General features: G+C 39.3%; 1 protein-coding gene across 7 annotated transcripts in view; it reads left to right on the top strand.

Annotated features, from left to right (window-relative positions):
- LOC117396917 (GTPase-activating Rap/Ran-GAP domain-like protein 3) overlaps nucleotides 1–18,890 on the top strand; it is a 108,807-nt gene that overhangs the window by 55,958 nt on the left and 33,959 nt on the right. For 4 of the 7 annotated variants that reach the window (XM_059005313.1, XM_059005311.1, XM_059005312.1 and 1 more), the window contains 10 exons: nucleotides 2,360–2,434; nucleotides 7,628–7,727; nucleotides 11,342–11,460; nucleotides 14,188–14,252; nucleotides 15,109–15,172; nucleotides 15,565–15,591; nucleotides 15,963–16,038; nucleotides 16,134–16,232; nucleotides 17,067–17,170; nucleotides 18,745–18,853. In XM_059005313.1, coding sequence (XP_058861296.1) covers nucleotides 2,360–2,434; nucleotides 7,628–7,727; nucleotides 11,342–11,460; nucleotides 14,188–14,252; nucleotides 15,109–15,172; nucleotides 15,565–15,591; nucleotides 15,963–16,038; nucleotides 16,134–16,232; nucleotides 17,067–17,170; nucleotides 18,745–18,853 — 838 coding nt within the window. Of the gene's footprint in view, nucleotides 1–2,359; nucleotides 2,435–6,309; nucleotides 6,368–7,627; nucleotides 7,728–11,341; nucleotides 11,461–14,187; nucleotides 14,253–15,108; nucleotides 15,173–15,564; nucleotides 15,592–15,962; nucleotides 16,039–16,133; nucleotides 16,233–17,066; nucleotides 17,171–18,744; nucleotides 18,854–18,890 lie in introns of all 7 variants that reach the window. The other 3 variants (XM_059005317.1, XM_059005315.1, XM_059005316.1) reach the window with 1 other exon arrangement.

Here is an 18,890-nt window from a genome sequence, read left to right as displayed (position 1 = left end):
GCCATCAGAGTCCAGTTTGATAGGTAATTGGCAGCGTGATGTGTGTGTTATCTTTGTCATTTGCTGAACTGTGTCATTTTGTTCACTTTCTCCATCAGAGTGATTTTGGACAGACATTAATTCCGCCAGCCAGTGATCTTATCTTAAGAGTCCCAATTCAGATCTGTTTGATTACGCTACTAAAAGAAACAAATAGATCTGAATTCCAGTCACTTTCATTGATAAAAAATAGTATAACTTTCTTCAAAATCTAGTATTGTTACAAATAGAAATGGAGCATCAAATGTGCAATATGAAACCTTACATGGGGCCTTTCATACAAGCAGTTTTTTAAGGTCTTTTCAATGCAAAACGCGCCTGGCTTGACTGCAGAGGAGTGTCAGCTGTGTGGTTTCGAGTCGGAATAGCAAGACGTTTGTCGCTGCTAAACACATGCACCTTCTGTCTTAAAACCCTCCCGCGTCGCTCTCCCGTTTGAGGACGGGGCGCTACCGCATCTTTAAAACTGTCACGTAGATGACTGGAGTGGACACACAGGGAGCGGCAATTCACCAGTGCAATCTGCAGTGCTAATACAGCGAGGTTGATTCACAGCATGCTTCTGCTGTCTTTCCAGCAGCTACTTGAAGCCTCAGCTCCCATTTGCTGTTAACAATTTTGCCTCCCCAGACACTTAGCTTCATGTTTGCTCCATCTTTGCCCATTCACACTTCCTTGGCTGCTCAGTGAATAGACAACCCATTAAAACCCACAGCAGCATTCACCCATCTCTCCTTTTCTGAAGCCAGCGTTCTGTAATTAGAAGCTAGATACTATGGGTAATTGCTGCCTGGCATAGTTTGACTACACTGAAATTAAATTGTGAATAAAAGACTGGCCTCCTGTGTTAGGTGTTGCCAGGCAACCTGTATTGTTTGTCTGGTGAATACATATTATGTTGAAAAGGATTGGGAGCAAGTGACCGTTATCTGTATACTGATGACTGGGGGAACCAAAATGGTTAATATACCCTACTTCTACATTGTCGGGTGACAATTCATCAAAATCTTGCTACCCCTAATTCACCTTGCTCTTCTGCAGTAATGACATTTCTAATAATATTCAAATCGGATGAGATCGGGTTTGTAAATTATTTGAGTTTAACCTAAAGGTTTTTCCCAACTAAAGAAAATCCGTAATTCATATTTATCCATATAAATCCATATATGTCCTTGATTCGCCATCACTGCCATTCAGAGTAGTTTTCTTTCTTATTCTTCCTTGAAGTATCGTACTTTATCTGCGGACAGCATGAGTCGTGTTTCAGTTGTAACAGCGTGGCAGATGGTTTCATTTCCATAGTGTGTGGGCTGGCACTTAGCTTTCATTTTCTGCTTAGTGCAGATCTTTTTCCCCTCTCATAACCTTTGCAGCTTTGAACACATTTTGCTGTATTGTGACTCAGCCATCAGGAATCACACAGAAAACATTTGAGAGTAGGTGCCCTGATGTGGGAGGTAAACCAGACTAGTGATTGTAGCATCAGATGTTAATGCAGTGAAACGTGAGGCCAGATGTAGTAAAAAGCTCTCTCCATTCATTTGGAAACATGACTGTGGGAGTATTAGTCATACAAGTGCAGTACATTAAAGTAGATAATTAGAAATACAATGGAATCCCTCAGTTAGTAATATAGTACCTTGTTAAAAAGAAAGATTTGTATGTCATTTTTTTCTTGTTTCCATTGAAACTTGAAGCGGACATTCTTTCATGACCTCCTGCTGCTGCATGTAGCAGTGGGGGGCATGTCTGTTTAGTTCACAGTGACAGAGTGGTGTAACTGGGCAGTGTTGCGTGATACACTGCCGTTGCGGATTCTGTCCAGTCGGTGGGATGAGAGGAGGTTAAAAGATCTAAAACTACGAATGCAGACGAAGCCGTCCTTTTTGCATTGTGGTTAAGACGCGTCCAGCCTCCGCCCAGTTACAGTGGCAAGGAGGGAGAAAGAAAAGTAGTAAACTGGAAATTCAAGGTTTGTGATCAAGTAAATTGTACAGAGAGATAAACTATGGAAAACTGCAAGTAATCATATTGGTACACTGCAGCTGAAATAGGATGGGGAGTTACAACTCTACCAGCGCTGCAACAGTAATCTGTAGAAGTTTAATTACTGTCCCTTTTTAACTGCATGCATTTAATTCAATTTATTTATAAGGTGAAAATTGTACCTAGTTTAAGACCTCAGAAGCCTTCTGAAGTTGGGTCTTTAAACTGTAGGCAGTTGTGGTATTTAACATCATACAGCAAACGTTTCTTTAACTTGCTTCATTAGTCTGTATGTCATCTTAACTAAAAGGAACTGTCATTTTTCCTCTTTCAGCTGATTTCAAGCGATGCGGATGGGGCGATACAGAGAGCTGGGAGGTTCCGGGTGGAGAATGGATCTTCTGATGAGGTCAGTGCAAAAGCCTGGAGGATACAGGTGTATACTGTGAAGTTCTTAATAATAGCCAGACTGCTGGCAATCGTTCTATAATAGAAGCCCATGGGGTATTGCTTCCGTGGTCTTTTCAAAGATTACACACCAACCCTCCAATCACAAGGATGTTTTTAGTATTTTTTTTTTTTTTTAATTGTACTACAGACTTTATTCAAACATAACTGTTAGGAAGTAGAACCCACACAATGGGCCAGATTTTCAAAGCGTCTTTTAATTAACTCCTGTTTTTGGAAAGAGGTAAAACACCTGTTAACCAAAACTAAACAACTAAGTCGTCTATTTTAATGATCTACACAGTGGCGGATCTAAATACTGCTGCACTTAAAATTGTAACCCTCATCCTTTTGTTGGATCTCTTTCTACCATATTTATACTGCATCCAGTAAGGCTGATAAAGAGGCTCCTGTTAAATGACAGCAGCATTTAGAAAATGTAAATGCACCCCATGTTGGGCTCCCTTACGGTTTGAATTGAGGGAGAATAAGGAAGAGTAGTTTTGCAGAGATCTTTCTATGTCGAAGCCTTTTCATCTCCACTTTGATCTCTGAGCAACATCTCCTGGCTGCACATCAAACACCGGGGAAATAAAATAATGTCTGGGAAAAACAAACTTGTGTGAAAAAAAAAAGAGTCCCGTCTACTCCCTTGTCTTCTCTCTATGTTCTCCTGCTGCGCATCAGCATGGCAACTACTGGGTTGGTTTCTCCTGTATACTCAAGCATGAATGTGCAAAGGCATTAAAGCAACAGAAATGTTTTTTGGCTTAAGGGAAAGAAAAGAACAATGGATGCCAAGAGAATCTGGAACGTTTTTTCAGATGGTTCCTTGTGTACGGCATGCGTAATTAAAAGAGATTCTTCAATATAATCGCTGTTCATGGATGGACAGAGTAAGCCTTTGGAGTGGGGCAGACAATCCCTTTTTGGCAGTGTCAGTCTGATTTTATAATGTCAATTTATAAACCTGTATTTGATTGCCGAAACATCTACCCTTGACAGGTGGACAATGAACTGGGTGAATCGGGTCAGTGCTTGGAGCGAAACAAGCACCTGGTTGAAGCAGCTCATTGGTTAATGACAGAAAAGAAGGTGGAATTTCACTCTGCAGATGTACTGACTGCCTGAAACTAAGGCATGCAAACAGAGAGCTTTTCTGAACCCTAATGTGACATTAGATATCATTTTGTCTTTACTAGAACACGTGCTTCTTTCAAAACTGCACATGTGAGACTGGACCTGCATTAATGTTTGCCTACAACACTTATATTATACATTATAAACCATGTCTCCGTAAGGAACCTACTAGTGGCAACTATACAATTTCACTGAGAGAGTAGATCTCCTGCTCAGAATGTCAATGACAAAGCATTGTAACCGTTTAAAGCACAGCAGGTTCTATAAAAACAGATGAAGCGCGCTAACATTGGGCATTCACCTGGTGTTTTATTTAAATGTAATGACTTCTGACATGTTTCTAAGTGTTCGGTGGCTACCTCTAATCAAGGTGAGAGTGGACTTTCTCTTGCACTCCTTGTATGATAGACCCGACTTGCTTCGCTCAAGGGCCTGACACAGCAAACACGCGTGCCAGAAATACACTGTCAACTTGATTAGAGGCAGCCACTGAACACTTAGAAACATACAATAGGTGCTACACTGGGGATAGCTGGGTGTCAGATTCGCCTTTCAGAAACACTACATCCGATAATGTTGTGCTGATCCACTCACTTACGGCTGAATTATACTTTGAGTAAGTACAGTAGGGGCACGAATAGAGTAGAGTTTTTTTTAATGAAATGCGGTTCATTGTCTGTTGCAACTGCCTTTACTGTGTAGAGTCCTAAACACAAATGTTTACCACGTAGTGCAGCCTGCCACGATTTCTTTAGGGCTTAATTTGTGTCGATGGATATTGAGAAGATGTTAAGGTGTCAGTCTTTACGACAGATAGCTCATCCGTTTACCAGTAAGGCAGAAGATGTACCTCGGATCTGATGCCCAATCCAATCCCAGTATTCAATGTTTCATTGGCAATAAACAAGACAATATTACTGTTTTAATAAGGAATGGAGTTTATATATAGACAGATAGATAGATAGATATAGATATAAAACCATTGGTTAGGAAGAAAATAATCTGTATTTAAAGGCTCAAAGTAGTAAACTGTAAAAAAACACAAAGTAAAGGTTGCCTACAGTAAACTGTTTAGCATTACATTGCAGGGCTCTCCTTACAAATACCAGTACTATATATTTTTTATTTATTTTTTTTAACACCCCCTGCCCCTCCCTCTTCCTCTATAGTCCCTTTATAGAATGTGCTGTATCCCACAGACAGACTGTAACACCTGTTCACCTGTTTGCTGCTGAATCACCTGCAGAAGCCATCAGCTTCCACCTGTGGGCTCCTCTGCAGTGCTGTGTGGGCTCACGATTGCACAGGGATTTGTAGGCTGTCGAAAGCTGTCTGTGAGTTTCTATTTAGCAGCATCAAGGGGAGCCGGGGGGACACAGTGCAAGTAACGGCAGCACTGCTGTGGGTCTCCTATTGGGAAGGCAATCTTATTTTTAAATCTGTTTTTATTCCTGAGCTATTACATAGCTTGAAGATGTCCGCTAAGGGGATTCACAATTTGTTCCACACCATACCAGTGCTACAGGATATACTGGGCTATATTCGCTTGATCTAAATACCATTTAATTCATTCAAATAGCACCCTTCCAGGAATAAGCCTCCACCAGCCACTCATCGCGGATGTCAGGGTCCAATATGTTTCCAGCGATGTATCGAGACACACGTAGAAAAATGTACTTTACTGCTTTACAGATTTAGTGAAAATCAGCAAATCCTGTAAAATTCACAGTAAAATTCAGAAATGACATACTGCACCAGTAGTAACTACTGTATTGCTAAACAAAATGACATGAGTAAAAGTAAAAAGAAAATTAAAAAAATCAGCGACTTACTTTTGTTGTTAAAAACAGAAACGTAACCTACAGACAGTCAGTTCAACTTTGAAAAGTAAAGGGTGTCCTTTTTTTCTGCTTGCTCTTATTCTCGTGTAATGTTCTGACAGGAGCGTATCATGTTGCAACTCTCCAGCTTTCAAACCACGTGCAACACCCACTGGATTAGCTCCGCTTTCCACTGGCTCAACAGCTTTCAGCTTATCTGCTACAAACACGTCCTTTTGTCCGTATACGTACACAGCCAGTAAACTTTCAATTAATTCACTTTAACAGGTGGCAAAATGTTCAACGATAGCCTGCTGGGGTAATTCATATTCAGAGGCACCCACAGTTAGTTTCTAGCGGTTACCTTTTAAAGACTGTTGAAAAGGGGAGCCAAGTCCAGGACCGCAATATAACCGAATTGCAGAGGCACTAAATACAGAGGAGTGGTGTTAATAGACAAAAATACACCAGAGAGATTGTCAAGTCATGAGTGTGAGACTCATCGTTATGTTTTCATATCGGTGCTACACAGTGTCTTATTTTAGTGATCTAAGCAGCGTCTGTATTTGGATCCGCCACCACTTAGCTCAACTGAATAGACCCCATTGTTTTACTGTCTTACAGAAGCATTGAGCATCCAATATGAGCACCTGATCTAGAGAAACAGGAATGCGTCAGATTGGAAGCAGTCAGAATAGTTTAGCTGTGGCACTGATGGATGCTTCGTTCTTCCGTTTCTTTAAGCGGAGGAGCCCCTGTGCACATTTTGACTGTAATGGAGGCGAGCCACATGTCATTTTTACTAATACGAACAGCATAAGATGGTAGTTCTATTGTGTGCGCGGTAATGCTTTAATGGCGTCTGTTTTTGTGCTAGACCTCTGCAGGTACAAGTCAAATCCCAGATGAGTACAAGGATGCATTTGCTCTCCATGGTTGGTAAGATTTGAATTGTGGAAATGACCATTGGTGGCAGTTTTCTTCCAGCAGCAAACATCAGTTTGACATAAATTAGACACTGCATTGTACCTAGTTAGCGAAGAGGGAAGATCATTCCCAATCTAATTGATTCTGTGCTAATAAAAAGCTATATTGTAGTTACATATAGGCGATTTCACTGGAGGTATGCATCACCCTGTGGGGGATATAAAAACGTTTTAGTCCCGAGAGCCTTGGAAATGTAATTCTTCTGCACGTGGTAATTCATTTTCACAGATCATTGGTAATAATAATGTGCACGGCAGTCCCCGTTGTGTAGAAAACAATACGTGTGTGTGTGTGTGTGTGTGTGTGTGTGTGTGTTATAATTATCATTATAAAAGAATAGATTATGCAAAGAGAGCTATCTGTGTTCGCTGTAGGAACAGTCTGATCGCTTTGTTTTTGGGATACATCGTTTGTCAGTTGTTAATATTCCACGGAAATGGAAATTGATGCATCCTCCTTGAAGTGCTTAATATAACAGTATTGTTTTTGGCTTGTGTAATGTCAGAGGATGACAGCTGCGCTTTGCTAAAACAATACCTAGAGATAATGGATAATCTGATGAAACAACACTTTTGAAATGTTCAGTAATAACCTTCTTTTTTCCCCAGTGAAACTATTTAGTTTTCTTTCCTAATGCCTGAACTGTAAAGCGTGTCTTTATATCTTAATTATGATTATTATCATTATTATTGGCATATAAAGTTAAAGTGAATACATTATGTGTGCAAAAGTTTTCATTTGGAATAAATTATTAAAGAGTGAATTGCATCAATCGTAACGTTGTTTCTGAGAACAACATTAAAATGGCAGAATTTGTTGCAGTAACACCATACTGTTACAGTGGATGCTATACATAAGTAAAATGAAAACTACTGAATAATGTTACATTAACACATTGACTTTTCCATATACTTAATGGGATTTCATCTAACATGAAATAATGTACTACTATTATGGCTTCCGGTAGGCTTTTGCGATATCATTTTGTAGTTTTCTTTGATTACATGATGTTAAATAAAAGATCTAAATGATGTTCAAATAGTTCCATTTTTTATTATGTCTCAATTCTAAAATTCTAGATGATGCAAAACTTTTGGCCATAGCTGCAAATTAAAGCAACTTAAAATACAGTCCACTGTAAAACGCTCCAGTAATGTGAGTGTAATGGAATGTTCTGATTTCCTGTGTTCTTGTTGGTTTGGTTCTAGAACACGGACTACAGGCCTGGTATCTGGCGCAGGACGGATGTGCACCTGGAGAATCCAGAGTACCACACCAGATGGTATTTCAAATACTTCCTAGGAAAAGGTAAACCACTTCTTTATATATGAGACACCACGCGGCACACCGCTCGCTCTCCTTCATATTACTTCATGAGAATATTCCTTATGGCTCCCGCGTGACGGGTAAAAACAAAAATAGGTTTGTACGCAGGTCAATTCTCGCAGCTAAAACATAAACGAAATACAACTCGCCCGACACAACAAACAATAGCACTGCAAAGAGCAGAAGAAAAGTTAGATACACAGGTTTAGAAGCTAACTTGTATTAAGGCTAGTAACTTCACTGTCAGTGACGCATCCGTTTTATTTATACAGTACTTAAACGTCAGACAGCTTTATTATGGTTTTACTGTAATGCTGCCAAATAAAAGCTGCAGTAAAACAATGTTTAATTGTCTTATTCATAGCTCAGTGGATTGTATTGTGTAGAACAACCTAGAATACAAGCTGTGTGCACGCTACCTCAAGCAAGGATAGAGCATATATATATATATATATAAGCCGTATATCAAATTGCACAGCAATGCCTCTTGCTGTAATCTCTTCCCCTTTACTGTATGAGCGTCCTTGTCAGGGAAACAAATGGAAGGTAAAACTTAAAAGAAACTCACTGAAGTAGACAGGTGTTTCGGCCTGTGCCTTCTTCAGCGTCTACTTGACTGAGTTTCTTACCAGGTTTACCTTAGCATTTTGATTTAGCGTTTTGAAGTTGATGGAAGATGACAAATGTAACATGCATGAGCTAGCTCCATTAGGTTACTGAATAAGTGTATTAATCAGTATACCCTTTAAAGCATAGATTTATCAGCAGATTCCAGAACAGTTGTGCATTCCAGGCCATCACACTGCCTGTTACATGCTTAAGAAACAGGGTCTGGAAAGAGGGTATAAACTTACTTGCATATAAAGCCATAGCACTAAAGTGTTTATCCTCTGTGGATAGATTAAACAAAATAAATCCCAGGCTATGAGATTGAGAAAGACACTCCATGTTTAGTAAACAAGATTGGAAATCAAGGAGAGGCGGGCATTAAAAAGTTTGAGAATCCGGGAAAGATGAGAAGGAAAGCCTACAAAAATGACAGCGATTGGTGGCTTAACACCTTGTGAAGTGATCAAAACCCAGCTCAAATTATTGGAAGTATCCAAGTTTGCCTCAAACAACACTATATTGCCACTTAATAAAGGTTAACGGTTTCAGCCAACTAATACACAATGATTGGGTTTTTAAAAAACGCCATCTTGTGATCTTAACAGTAACAGCTGTATTTGTTAGCAATCAATAAGTAAGAAGGTTCGCTACAGAAAGAAGCTGTTTTGTTTTTTTCGTTTTGCTTGTATAACATCAGAGCGCTGGGTCCTGCTATCATTACTTGCTTTGCCGAGCAGAATGCACAGTGTAATTTGGGGTGTATTTGTAAGCTTCACAAATCTGCAGTATGGTTTGCTGTCAGATCGTCTTGTTGAGTTTTATCTGCTGCACAGCACCTTGTTGTGTGTGTGTATGTGAATGTTTATTCTATAAACCCTAATCCAGATGGAGGATCTACAGTACAGTAGACCCCACCTAGAATACTAGAGTCTAATCATAATGTGTACCATGAAAATCACTCAGCTGTGCATGTCAGTCTCAGTAGAACATAGCTACAGTTGTAGGATGAGTCCTATTTTAATCATTTTTATTTAGGTATTTAGACATGGTTTTACTGTACATCTTGAGAGCCCTGTGTTAAGGCTGTATTTCTAACCAGCTCTAGCCTGTCAAAGTGACTCTCTGTGGTCATTTGTATGCAGTTCAGGTTTCTGAAGGTTTAAGCCCTGGATGCTTTTCTTCTAGGTACAGAATGCTATGTGTGTGTGACTGAGTGGCTGATATATAATATAACACTATTGAGCTCATTCATCTATGCAATTAAATAGCGAGCATTTAAATATTGTACGTAATAGAATGAGAACAGCATTTCCCATGATGACTTTCTGAAGAGAAACGGTTGCAAAAAATAGGATTTTCCCATTTTTCCTACCTGGAGGTATTAATGTATTCCTCAATTTAAGAGGATTAAATGCTTTGCAATAGAACAGGAGTGCTGAAGTATACAGCTGCATCAGATAACATTTTCCCTTACTGCTCAAAACACCAGAATGGTTCTCTGGGATTTGTTCATTGTAATTAGGAAAATGCAGGGAAACCTGTCAAGTTATTAATGGAGGTCGAGGGCTTACTTTTAGATAATGACCTCACTGCAATCGGATGGAAATTGTTCCATCCGATCATGACATAACATACTGGACAGCACCAAAGCCTTTTTCCAGAAAAGGGTTAAGAACAAAATTGCCCTGCATAAATATCTGCACGTGACAGAGTAATAGAATCAGGCTCAGATATCTCTTTGTTAATTGATCTTATGGATAGAATATATCGTATTTAAATATAATACCAAAGGACAAAAAAGCAAAAACAAGACTGACTACAGGCATAGATCAATTTGCGAATACAATTCTCAAAGCTTTCTTAAAGCCTGTAATGCACCTGCGCTCAGGTAATGGTTCCAGAGCTTGACGGAAGAATAGAAAAGATCTATGTTAACTTTTAATCTCGCCCCCTGCTTCTGAACCCATTAGTGCTAATTGTTGTAACGGACGGAGAGCTCTCCCTCACTGCTGCGTCAATGAGAATATTGCAGAGCCTCAACACATACACAAAGCACTCCTTTTGTGCAGCAAGATTGGTCTTCTTCTCCAAAGTATTGTCTAATTAGGAGACACTAAGCAAGGTCTGATGTCTACAAAGAAATGTTTTTGCTGTCTGGATCTACTAAAGACAACACCAAGGATGAGAAGGAGAGGGGAAGAGGTATGTGGGTCATTACCTACTGTATTTGAATTAACCACAAAAAAAAAATACTCAAGGATCGAAAACAATGGTTTGCATATCCTCCAACAAGCTCCATAATTAACAAAATGGAGCTAAATGTTGTATAAAAATCAAACCTAATTTAGTGGAATAGCTTGAAGCTTTGCAGACCGCTTCCCCAGAGCTAACACAATTAAAATGTGGCTGGCTACCTTATAATAACCATGCCAACATAGTGATAAATCAAACCCAGTTGTACCTAATGATGTAGATCGTTAAAAATGCATTACCGCTAACTTGGTATCGGGCATGTTATAGCGCTTTCAGACCACAGGAAGGTAAGGTAAACTTAATTCATAAAATAAGCATGAGCAGCTTCTAGACCAGCATTGGAAACGTTCTAGAGTTCCGAGTTGCATCAAAGTATCCGCTTTACTTGGGTTTTTTTGGAAATCTTTCCTCTCATCCCTGTTTTAGAACAACACATTTTTGTAACACAGAGTAGAATCCAGCCACAAGATCTTTAATAATATCAGTAGAAGCTGTTTAAAAAACAATCACTAACTGTTGCCCTGGTGGACAAACAACACATTTTCCATCCGAGGAAAAACTATTGAATAAGCACGAGAAGACAAAAGGCTTGTCCTTTAACAGTAGATATGTTTTCAACGATAGATTCCTGATCCACTGTGTGTGTAGCATAGCATGACAAGGTTAGTCTCTAACCTTTCTGCTCAAAGGTGTTTTTCCTTGCATTTGATGTTTTTTTTCTTTCTTTCTTTCAGTGCATCAAAACTATGTCGGCACAGATGCCGAGAAGAATCCTTTCTACCTGTCCGTTGTCCTCTCCGACCAAAACAACCAGCGGGTGCCACAGTACCGCGCCATTCTCTGGAGGAAAACGGTAAGTGACCTGAGCTGCTCCTCACCGCGTGAAGCGGAGGTGAGATCGCGAGCATCGGGAGTAAAAAGAATTAGAAAGAAGATTTGTATCGTAAATTCATACTTCTCCAAACCAGTAACATGTGTTTTCATTTTTAAAAGTGAATATACAGTACTATGTAATCCATAACTATTTCAGGCAGTAATCAAGTGGCAATTGTACATGCAATGTTGCCAGTATGCGGTGGTCTTGTTTTGCGAATATGGATTATTAATCCCTAAATACATTCGTAATCTTTTTCTAGGTTAACCTGTTTCATTGATCGTGGGGTAAACAGCACTTCTTGAGACAGATAGAGAATATCCACTATAATAAACAGATAATTAAAGGGTTCATACTGTGTATATGTATATATATATATATATATATATATATATATATATATATAATATTATTTTTTTATAATATATTTTTTAATAGTCTCAATCCTAAAATTCTAGGTGATGCAAAATCTTTGGCTGCGGTCCAAATTAACTTTGGCAGGAGGGAGGGGGGCACAACCATTTCCAAGTACTCAGTCTCCGGGGGCAAACATTAATTGACATTGCTGCTGAAGCCAGGAACAGACAGCTTGGGTTTTTGAAAACCAGTCGCAGCCTCAGCAGAGCTGGAGTGCAGTGGTGGCTAAGTGTATTAAGCTGCTGGTGCATTGACCTTCTGCTTCTGAAGAAGGAAAAGCTCCCATCCTGACACAGCCAGTCAAGTCCCAAGCTGAAATCGCAGAGACAGCGCAGATCGTTTCTGATCGGGCCAAGCAGAGCATTCTCCTTACATAATGCAGAGGGATGTTCGCTCTCCCCCGAGGAACAGACTGCTTCAGGGTGAAAAATAATTCACAAAACCATGCTCCATTAACAAAGATATTTGGGTGGAGGGCGGAGGGGAGGGGAGGGGGGGAATTAAGCTGGTGTCCTCCTTCTTTTGCATTCCACAGATTGCTGTGGCAGTACCTGAGGCAATGTTCAGCCTGACTGCATCTCCAAGCTGTTGCAGAGAAGGGGGGGGGGGGGTCTGAAAAGAAAAATGCTTTGATGCCCATCAAAGTAAAAACCAGCAGTTTGCATCAAAATATAAAACGCTGGATCATTCAATAGAAACCATTTCATACACACACACAGTTTCTTCCCCTGTGGCAGTCGGTCTGCCCATTGTGAATATCTAAATGGCCTGAGGCATTACTGTATGGCACACCTCAATATGAGGACCTACAGTATACCTGATACGGTAGATCAAATAAAATCCAATTAGAAAGAACCTCTATAGCAAGGTTACGGACTACAGGGGCATGTGATTCAGTGGTTCCATAGTGCTGCCCTATCTATAAATGCGAGTTAAACCAGCTAAATATCAGTGACATGTTATCATATAAATGATGTGTTTACACATTGATTTTGTAGCAACAGGAAAGTAGATTTTGATCCATTGTGATAATTTTTTTCTGTGTTTTGTAGAAACGACAGATAAGTGTAAGACAGTGTAGGCTTTCCCTTTTTAAAAGAGGCTCTCCTTATACAAGCATGGCATGCCTAGTGAAAACTCTATCTAGTAAACAGAGTTTAACAGGTATAGCCTTCCAAAGATCCCTATACCTTTAAACCAGTTGCCAGATGCCGTCTTTTAAAATGACATCTTCATATAAATCTTGAAGGTTATTAAAATAACAAAACGATCGTAATGTCTGATGGGAGCCAGCAGGATGCACTTGCTAGGGAAGTCTCTTAAGGCCTGGAAACAGCAGTGTTTTGTAGGTCCTAGGGCTAGACTTAATAAGGGAAGCATCCTTCAGTTATTTCACTCCAGCTCTGCAGCAGAAATCCCATGTGCTCTACTTGCGAGATTCAATCAAAATTCTTCAATTACCTCAGTGACAGTTTTAATTGTACTTCCACATTTAAAGGGTATATAAAGACCTTTTTATTTGATTGTGTTACATGTTCCCATGTGTTGCTACAACTGTTTACGTAAGGTGTGTGTATTATTTAAATTATTATTTTTTTTTACATTTTGACCACTTTTTTAAAACTTTTAAATTGCATTCCCTGCCTCAAGATGGCTTCCCATGTACCCGCATGGACCTCTCAGAACTACATTTCCCATCATCCTCCTAGTAACAGACATCTAGAATGAGTTATCCTGGCTCATCAATTGTTGCATGATTTAAAACCTGCATGTCCTGTCAGCCAAAAAAAATAAAAATAAAACATATATCCTGACAAAGGAGTCAAGAAATACATGCACATTTAGTATTGATGTAAGTTAAAGATTTAACATTGGTAATAACCTATAGCTGTATAAGAATGTACATGATTATGGTGCAGTTTTTTGCTAGCAAAAGCCCTCCCTCAATAGAGCTAACTTCCAAGTCCACTTAGTACACCAGATTATAACCATTAACATGCCCCGCTGAGGAAGCAAGAAATCCTGGGCCATACTCTCCAAGCGTTTACTCCAGTCTTTACATGATTCCTATTTTTTTTAAAGAGGTAATACTATTAACAAACAACTGTGTTTTATATATCAAGTTCTCTTAAGCCCGCTCAAGGTGTTTTATATCTCATTTTGTAACATTAACATGATTTGTCCTCTTGTAGTTAATTAAAGAATGGAGGAAAAGCTTTGAAAATGAGGCCTCCTGTTTCTTATTGATGTATGTCTGATGACAAATGTTTTGCTCTTTCTGCCTTGCAGGGAACTCTGAAAATATGCCTCCCTTACAGCCCAACAAAAACCCTATCTGTCAAGTCAATTTTAAGGCAAGTGTTTGTGTACAGTATCTGCTAATGAAATCTTAAAATCACTCCAGATCGGGGATGCCTTTTATATTTGATTTGCTACTGTTCTTTGTCTGACCAGTGCAGATACAAAAGCCGCTAGTTCCTCACACAGTAACATGGTACCTGAAAAAAGCTGTGGAGTTGGCAAAAGGCGGCATAACGTAGCCTGCATCTCACCTGCGATTCTCCAACCTTCCACATAGACAGCACATTAACCCATTCCCAAGGTCAAAAATGAAGCAATTTAAGGATTGCAATCAGCTGCAAGCAACACATTTGCTTTAGAAAGACGTTGAACACAAATAGAGATAACTTGGACTTAAACAGCTGTCTGTTTCTAATAATCAGAAGCTTAAACCCGACGTACACGCAGTATGAGATCCTATTCACAGCACTTTAGTTTTATTGGGTTTTTTTTTCTCAAAGTTTGTTTTTATGAAAAAAAATATATAATTTAACATTTATGAACGTTTTCTAGACGGATGTTAAAGAAGCCAACAGTCTAGAATAGATTCATAATGTAAATATGTATTTTATTCATTAAAACAGACTTTACATTAGTTCACAGGGCCTGTTTTAGTTTAAGGACAGACTCGCAGGTACATTTTTGATGGCATCTCAAACCAGCTGTTCTGGCATCATATTCCAAGTAGTGTATAAGACTGATTCAGTTTAAGAACAGAGTGTGGGAATGGGGTGGCGTCTGAGAGGTGTATGAGGGACTACAGCTTTAAAGGAAAGCTACTGAGATTCCAGCTACTTAGCCACATCAACACGACTGTACAGCCTGCACCACAGAGCTGAAAATCACTTCAGCTTTTAATTTACTTTCCAGTGCCATGAACCTTGACAGGTTTGAACGGGGCCCCAGGGAAATTCTCAGTCCAGAGATTCAAAAGGTGGGTGTTCATTTATTTTTCTTTCTTTCTTTGCCCTTCTAGGAAATAAACACACTAGTGTATGATCACATTCTTAACAACAGTATATATTCCTAATTGGGATTTTCAAGAAAGAACTACTTGTGTATACTTGATATAAAAACCTAGATCAAATTGCATTGTATATAATATATGTCATCCTCATATGAGGTCATCATGCATTTGCGTCTTCCATCTGTCCCCTTATAAAACACTGGAAGAATGTTTTGTATCCATCCCCACATGAGGTCTCCATGCATGAAAGGGTTCATACACATGCTGTCAGGTATACTTGTACAGTAAGGTGGTCATACACCCTTTCAATAAAAAAGAAAACTTAAGTTAAACAGTTGTATTATTATTATTATTTACAGGACCTGCTAGTGTTAGAGGAGCAAGAGGTAAGTAACTAAAATGTATAATGTTGTAATGATGCATAATAAAAAACTATGATAGTGCACTTATTAGTGATAACCCTGAAGGGGGTTGACGAGAGTCAATTTCTGCTTTGCAAGCCCAGCCCAATGCTTGTTAGAGCTCTTCACATACAAGTTTACTAAATATGCTGTTTCAGCTTGGCGGCTGCCGTTTTCATGGCTGCATAGTATAGTATGGTTTATGGTTTCAATTAGATTTATAAAGCTTTGTTTGGAAACGTTACCTATACATTTGCTACATTATTTCCTGTATCTGCTGCAGCATTGCATGATGGGAGGGGGGACTTGCTGAATGAATTGTGCCACTTCAGCTGTATTCGTTTTAATCTTCCCAGGGTTCAGTAAACTTCAAGTTTGGAGTTCTTTATGCCAAAGACGGGCAGCTCACGGATGATGAAATGTTTAGTAACGGTGAGTGCCCAATTGAACTGATACGAATGTTGTTAAGCGTGCTGCCAGATGCGTTTTTGTTTATATCACTGTGTCGTTTCTATTGGCTTGAACAGAAACTGGAAGCGAAAGCTTTGACAAGTTTTTAAACCTACTTGGGGACTCAATTCCATTAAGAGGCTGGGCAGGCTACAGGGGAGGACTCGACACCAAAAGTAAGCAAACGTCCCAACGTACTGTCTCGTCCTATATACTGAATAAGATATTCATCACATGGTAACACTTTAACCCATTCAGTGCCATTGTCCTCATTTGAGGACAGGGCTACTTTCGTATTTTTTTTTGCAGCATTTTTAACTGTCATCTATCTGCTATTTAAATGTTTTCTTTACCCATAATGTTAGGATAACCTCCTCTAATTGAGTTAACTGCAAAGGTTTAGTCTAAATGAAAATGCTAATTCTGCAAATATAGCCCTTTTATAATGCCTCAATATAAAATAAGAAACTGAAGCCTAAAAATGAATCATGTTTTTATTTTTTTCTGGTGTTTTCCTACCCGCAGGGATGATAGTGTCTCCATTTACTGTGTTGAGCTTCATAGACGGCGTGAAATTTCGCTACTAACGTCTAACTTGACTGTCCTCAGAATAGGATGCAGCAGTTTGTAGCCACAATAAAGGAGTTACATTTTTTTCTGTTAAGAAATATTGATTCAGAATGTATCAAATGACAAACACAACTTGGGTCTCTTTTTTTCAAAGAAAAAATAATTTGGTACTTATTGTGTTAATACATGTGTTTGTACAGTAGTGTAATTGTATTATTCTGAACAATCATTTAGCATCATCCATTAAAACGATGTGTTCTTGTAGAATGTCATATCACAGCATAACAATATGAAGAGAAAACGAGAGACGATCCATTATTTTTGCAACCTGCCATGCATTAATTAGCACTTTAGAACAAGCATTTAGCATTGTAAATCCCATTGCTTTCTAAACGGTCTTAGTTTGCTAATGAATGCCTGTGTGTTTGAATTCCTAACAGACGACACTACAGGAATTAACTCTATATATACAGTATACCAAGGGCATGAGCTCATGTTTCACGTGTCTACCATGCTGCCATACTCGAAAGAAAACAAGCAGCAGGTAAGTTATTGAGACAACCGAAAATGTACGCAGTAAAATGTATTTAACCGTTAAGAATTAGTGAGGCAGAACCAAGAGCGTTGCGACTCTGTAAACGAGAAAATCAGGCTGACTGTAAAACAAGTAAAGACAAGCTACAGTGCCTTTTTAAAATTCAAGAAATCACATTACAGTAATGCAACACACATCTGCACCCCATGTTTCACGCAGGAATAACAACCCTGTCGATGTGTTTGTGGGCAGAAAAAAGCTGCTCAGTTACTAATACTGCATACTTGTCCTCAATCAAGGCTGCCGGCAAGATCATTGTTACAGTACTTGTGATGTAACTGTTACCAATGCTTAGCATTCACATTCATTAAAACGCTATTGTCACCCTCTTCTCAATGTACTGTCGTTCCAGGTCAGTTTTCAAAGGGTGGTGGAGTGTACTTGAATACTCACACATACAGAATGACTGGAAATGGCAAATAATAAACTTGCCATAAACCAGACCCAGGAGTCAAGAGCAGCAGAACATTTTCTGTGAGAGTTTAAATTAATTTTACAGTAATATATCTCAGCAGTATCGCTTTGTCCAACATAGAGTTCTAGGGGATAAACAAATACATGTGTTCTAGTGGAGATTTTTCCTCACTTAGATCCCTTATTAAATACCCTGGTATCTCTGAATTGATAAGGGTCTCCTCTTTAAAAATATCCTGAATGTTTGAATGAGCAAGACATCTCACCAGTAGAGTGGTCCCCCCAAATGTTCTGTACAAGCAGTACAAGTGGGGATGGCTTTGAGTTTGTTGCCGGATACAGACTACTTGCTCACTAACCATAACAGACCAGTTTCACATAAAGTGCATTCATAAAGTACTGTAGACTCCCCTGCCTGCTGCCTAGACTGTTACTGTGGGTCAAGGTTAAACTCGCCTAGGGCTCAGCCAGCAAATAAAGTGAGTTTATACCCAATAACTAGAGTTTTCAAACAGAATTTGGCTGCTTATCAAAGACAAACTTGTAAAGCAAGAGCATTTTTCGAAACCCACTGGCGGTTTTAATCAAGTGCAAAACCTGGTCTGAATGGACGAGTCTGGGAGCTTTCATCAGCATTTAATAAAAGAACCACACCGATTCTCTAATGCTTTACTGAGCAGTGCGCGTGTTAAGCAGATATATTTATCCTGTCATTTTCTGTCAATTTGATTTCTTCAAGGATTGCTGGTACATTTAGAAGTGTATTATTATCCACAATGTGTTTAAGAATATACAAAATCATCTTCATGTAATGTAACTAAGACACATCACAATGTTTTGACATGCACATCTTCTCGTTAGAGGGAAGAATCAATGATGTACTGTGTCTATGCTGTCATCGACCATTACGAGTTTGCATTCGACCTTACCTGACTGGCAGGAAGATTTCATTGGATGAGAAGCTAGTGAAACTCTTAAAGAAGAGTCTGTTGGGGGTGGGTGGCTGTGTGCTTTGTCACGGCCTCCGAGCTCAGGGTTTGGGGAGTGAAAGTGCCAGCCTGCGGCATGTGTTTTGTGGGAATGTGATGCCTGTTTCTTTGTGTTTGCAGGTAGAGAGGAAGCGTCACATTGGAAATGACATTGTTACCATAGTGTTCCAAGAAGGAAACGACACGTCCCCATCATTTAAACCATCCATGATCCGATCCCATTTCACACGTATCCTTTCAGAAAGCCACTTGTTTAATGACTGGGA

Source organism: Acipenser ruthenus, chromosome 31, assembly GCF_902713425.1.
Source record: "Acipenser ruthenus chromosome 31, fAciRut3.2 maternal haplotype, whole genome shotgun sequence".
Taxonomy (NCBI): Eukaryota; Metazoa; Chordata; class Actinopteri; order Acipenseriformes; family Acipenseridae; genus Acipenser; species Acipenser ruthenus.
The sequence above is the reverse complement of the archived record's forward strand: the minus strand, read 5'-3'. Positions and strand labels throughout refer to the sequence as shown.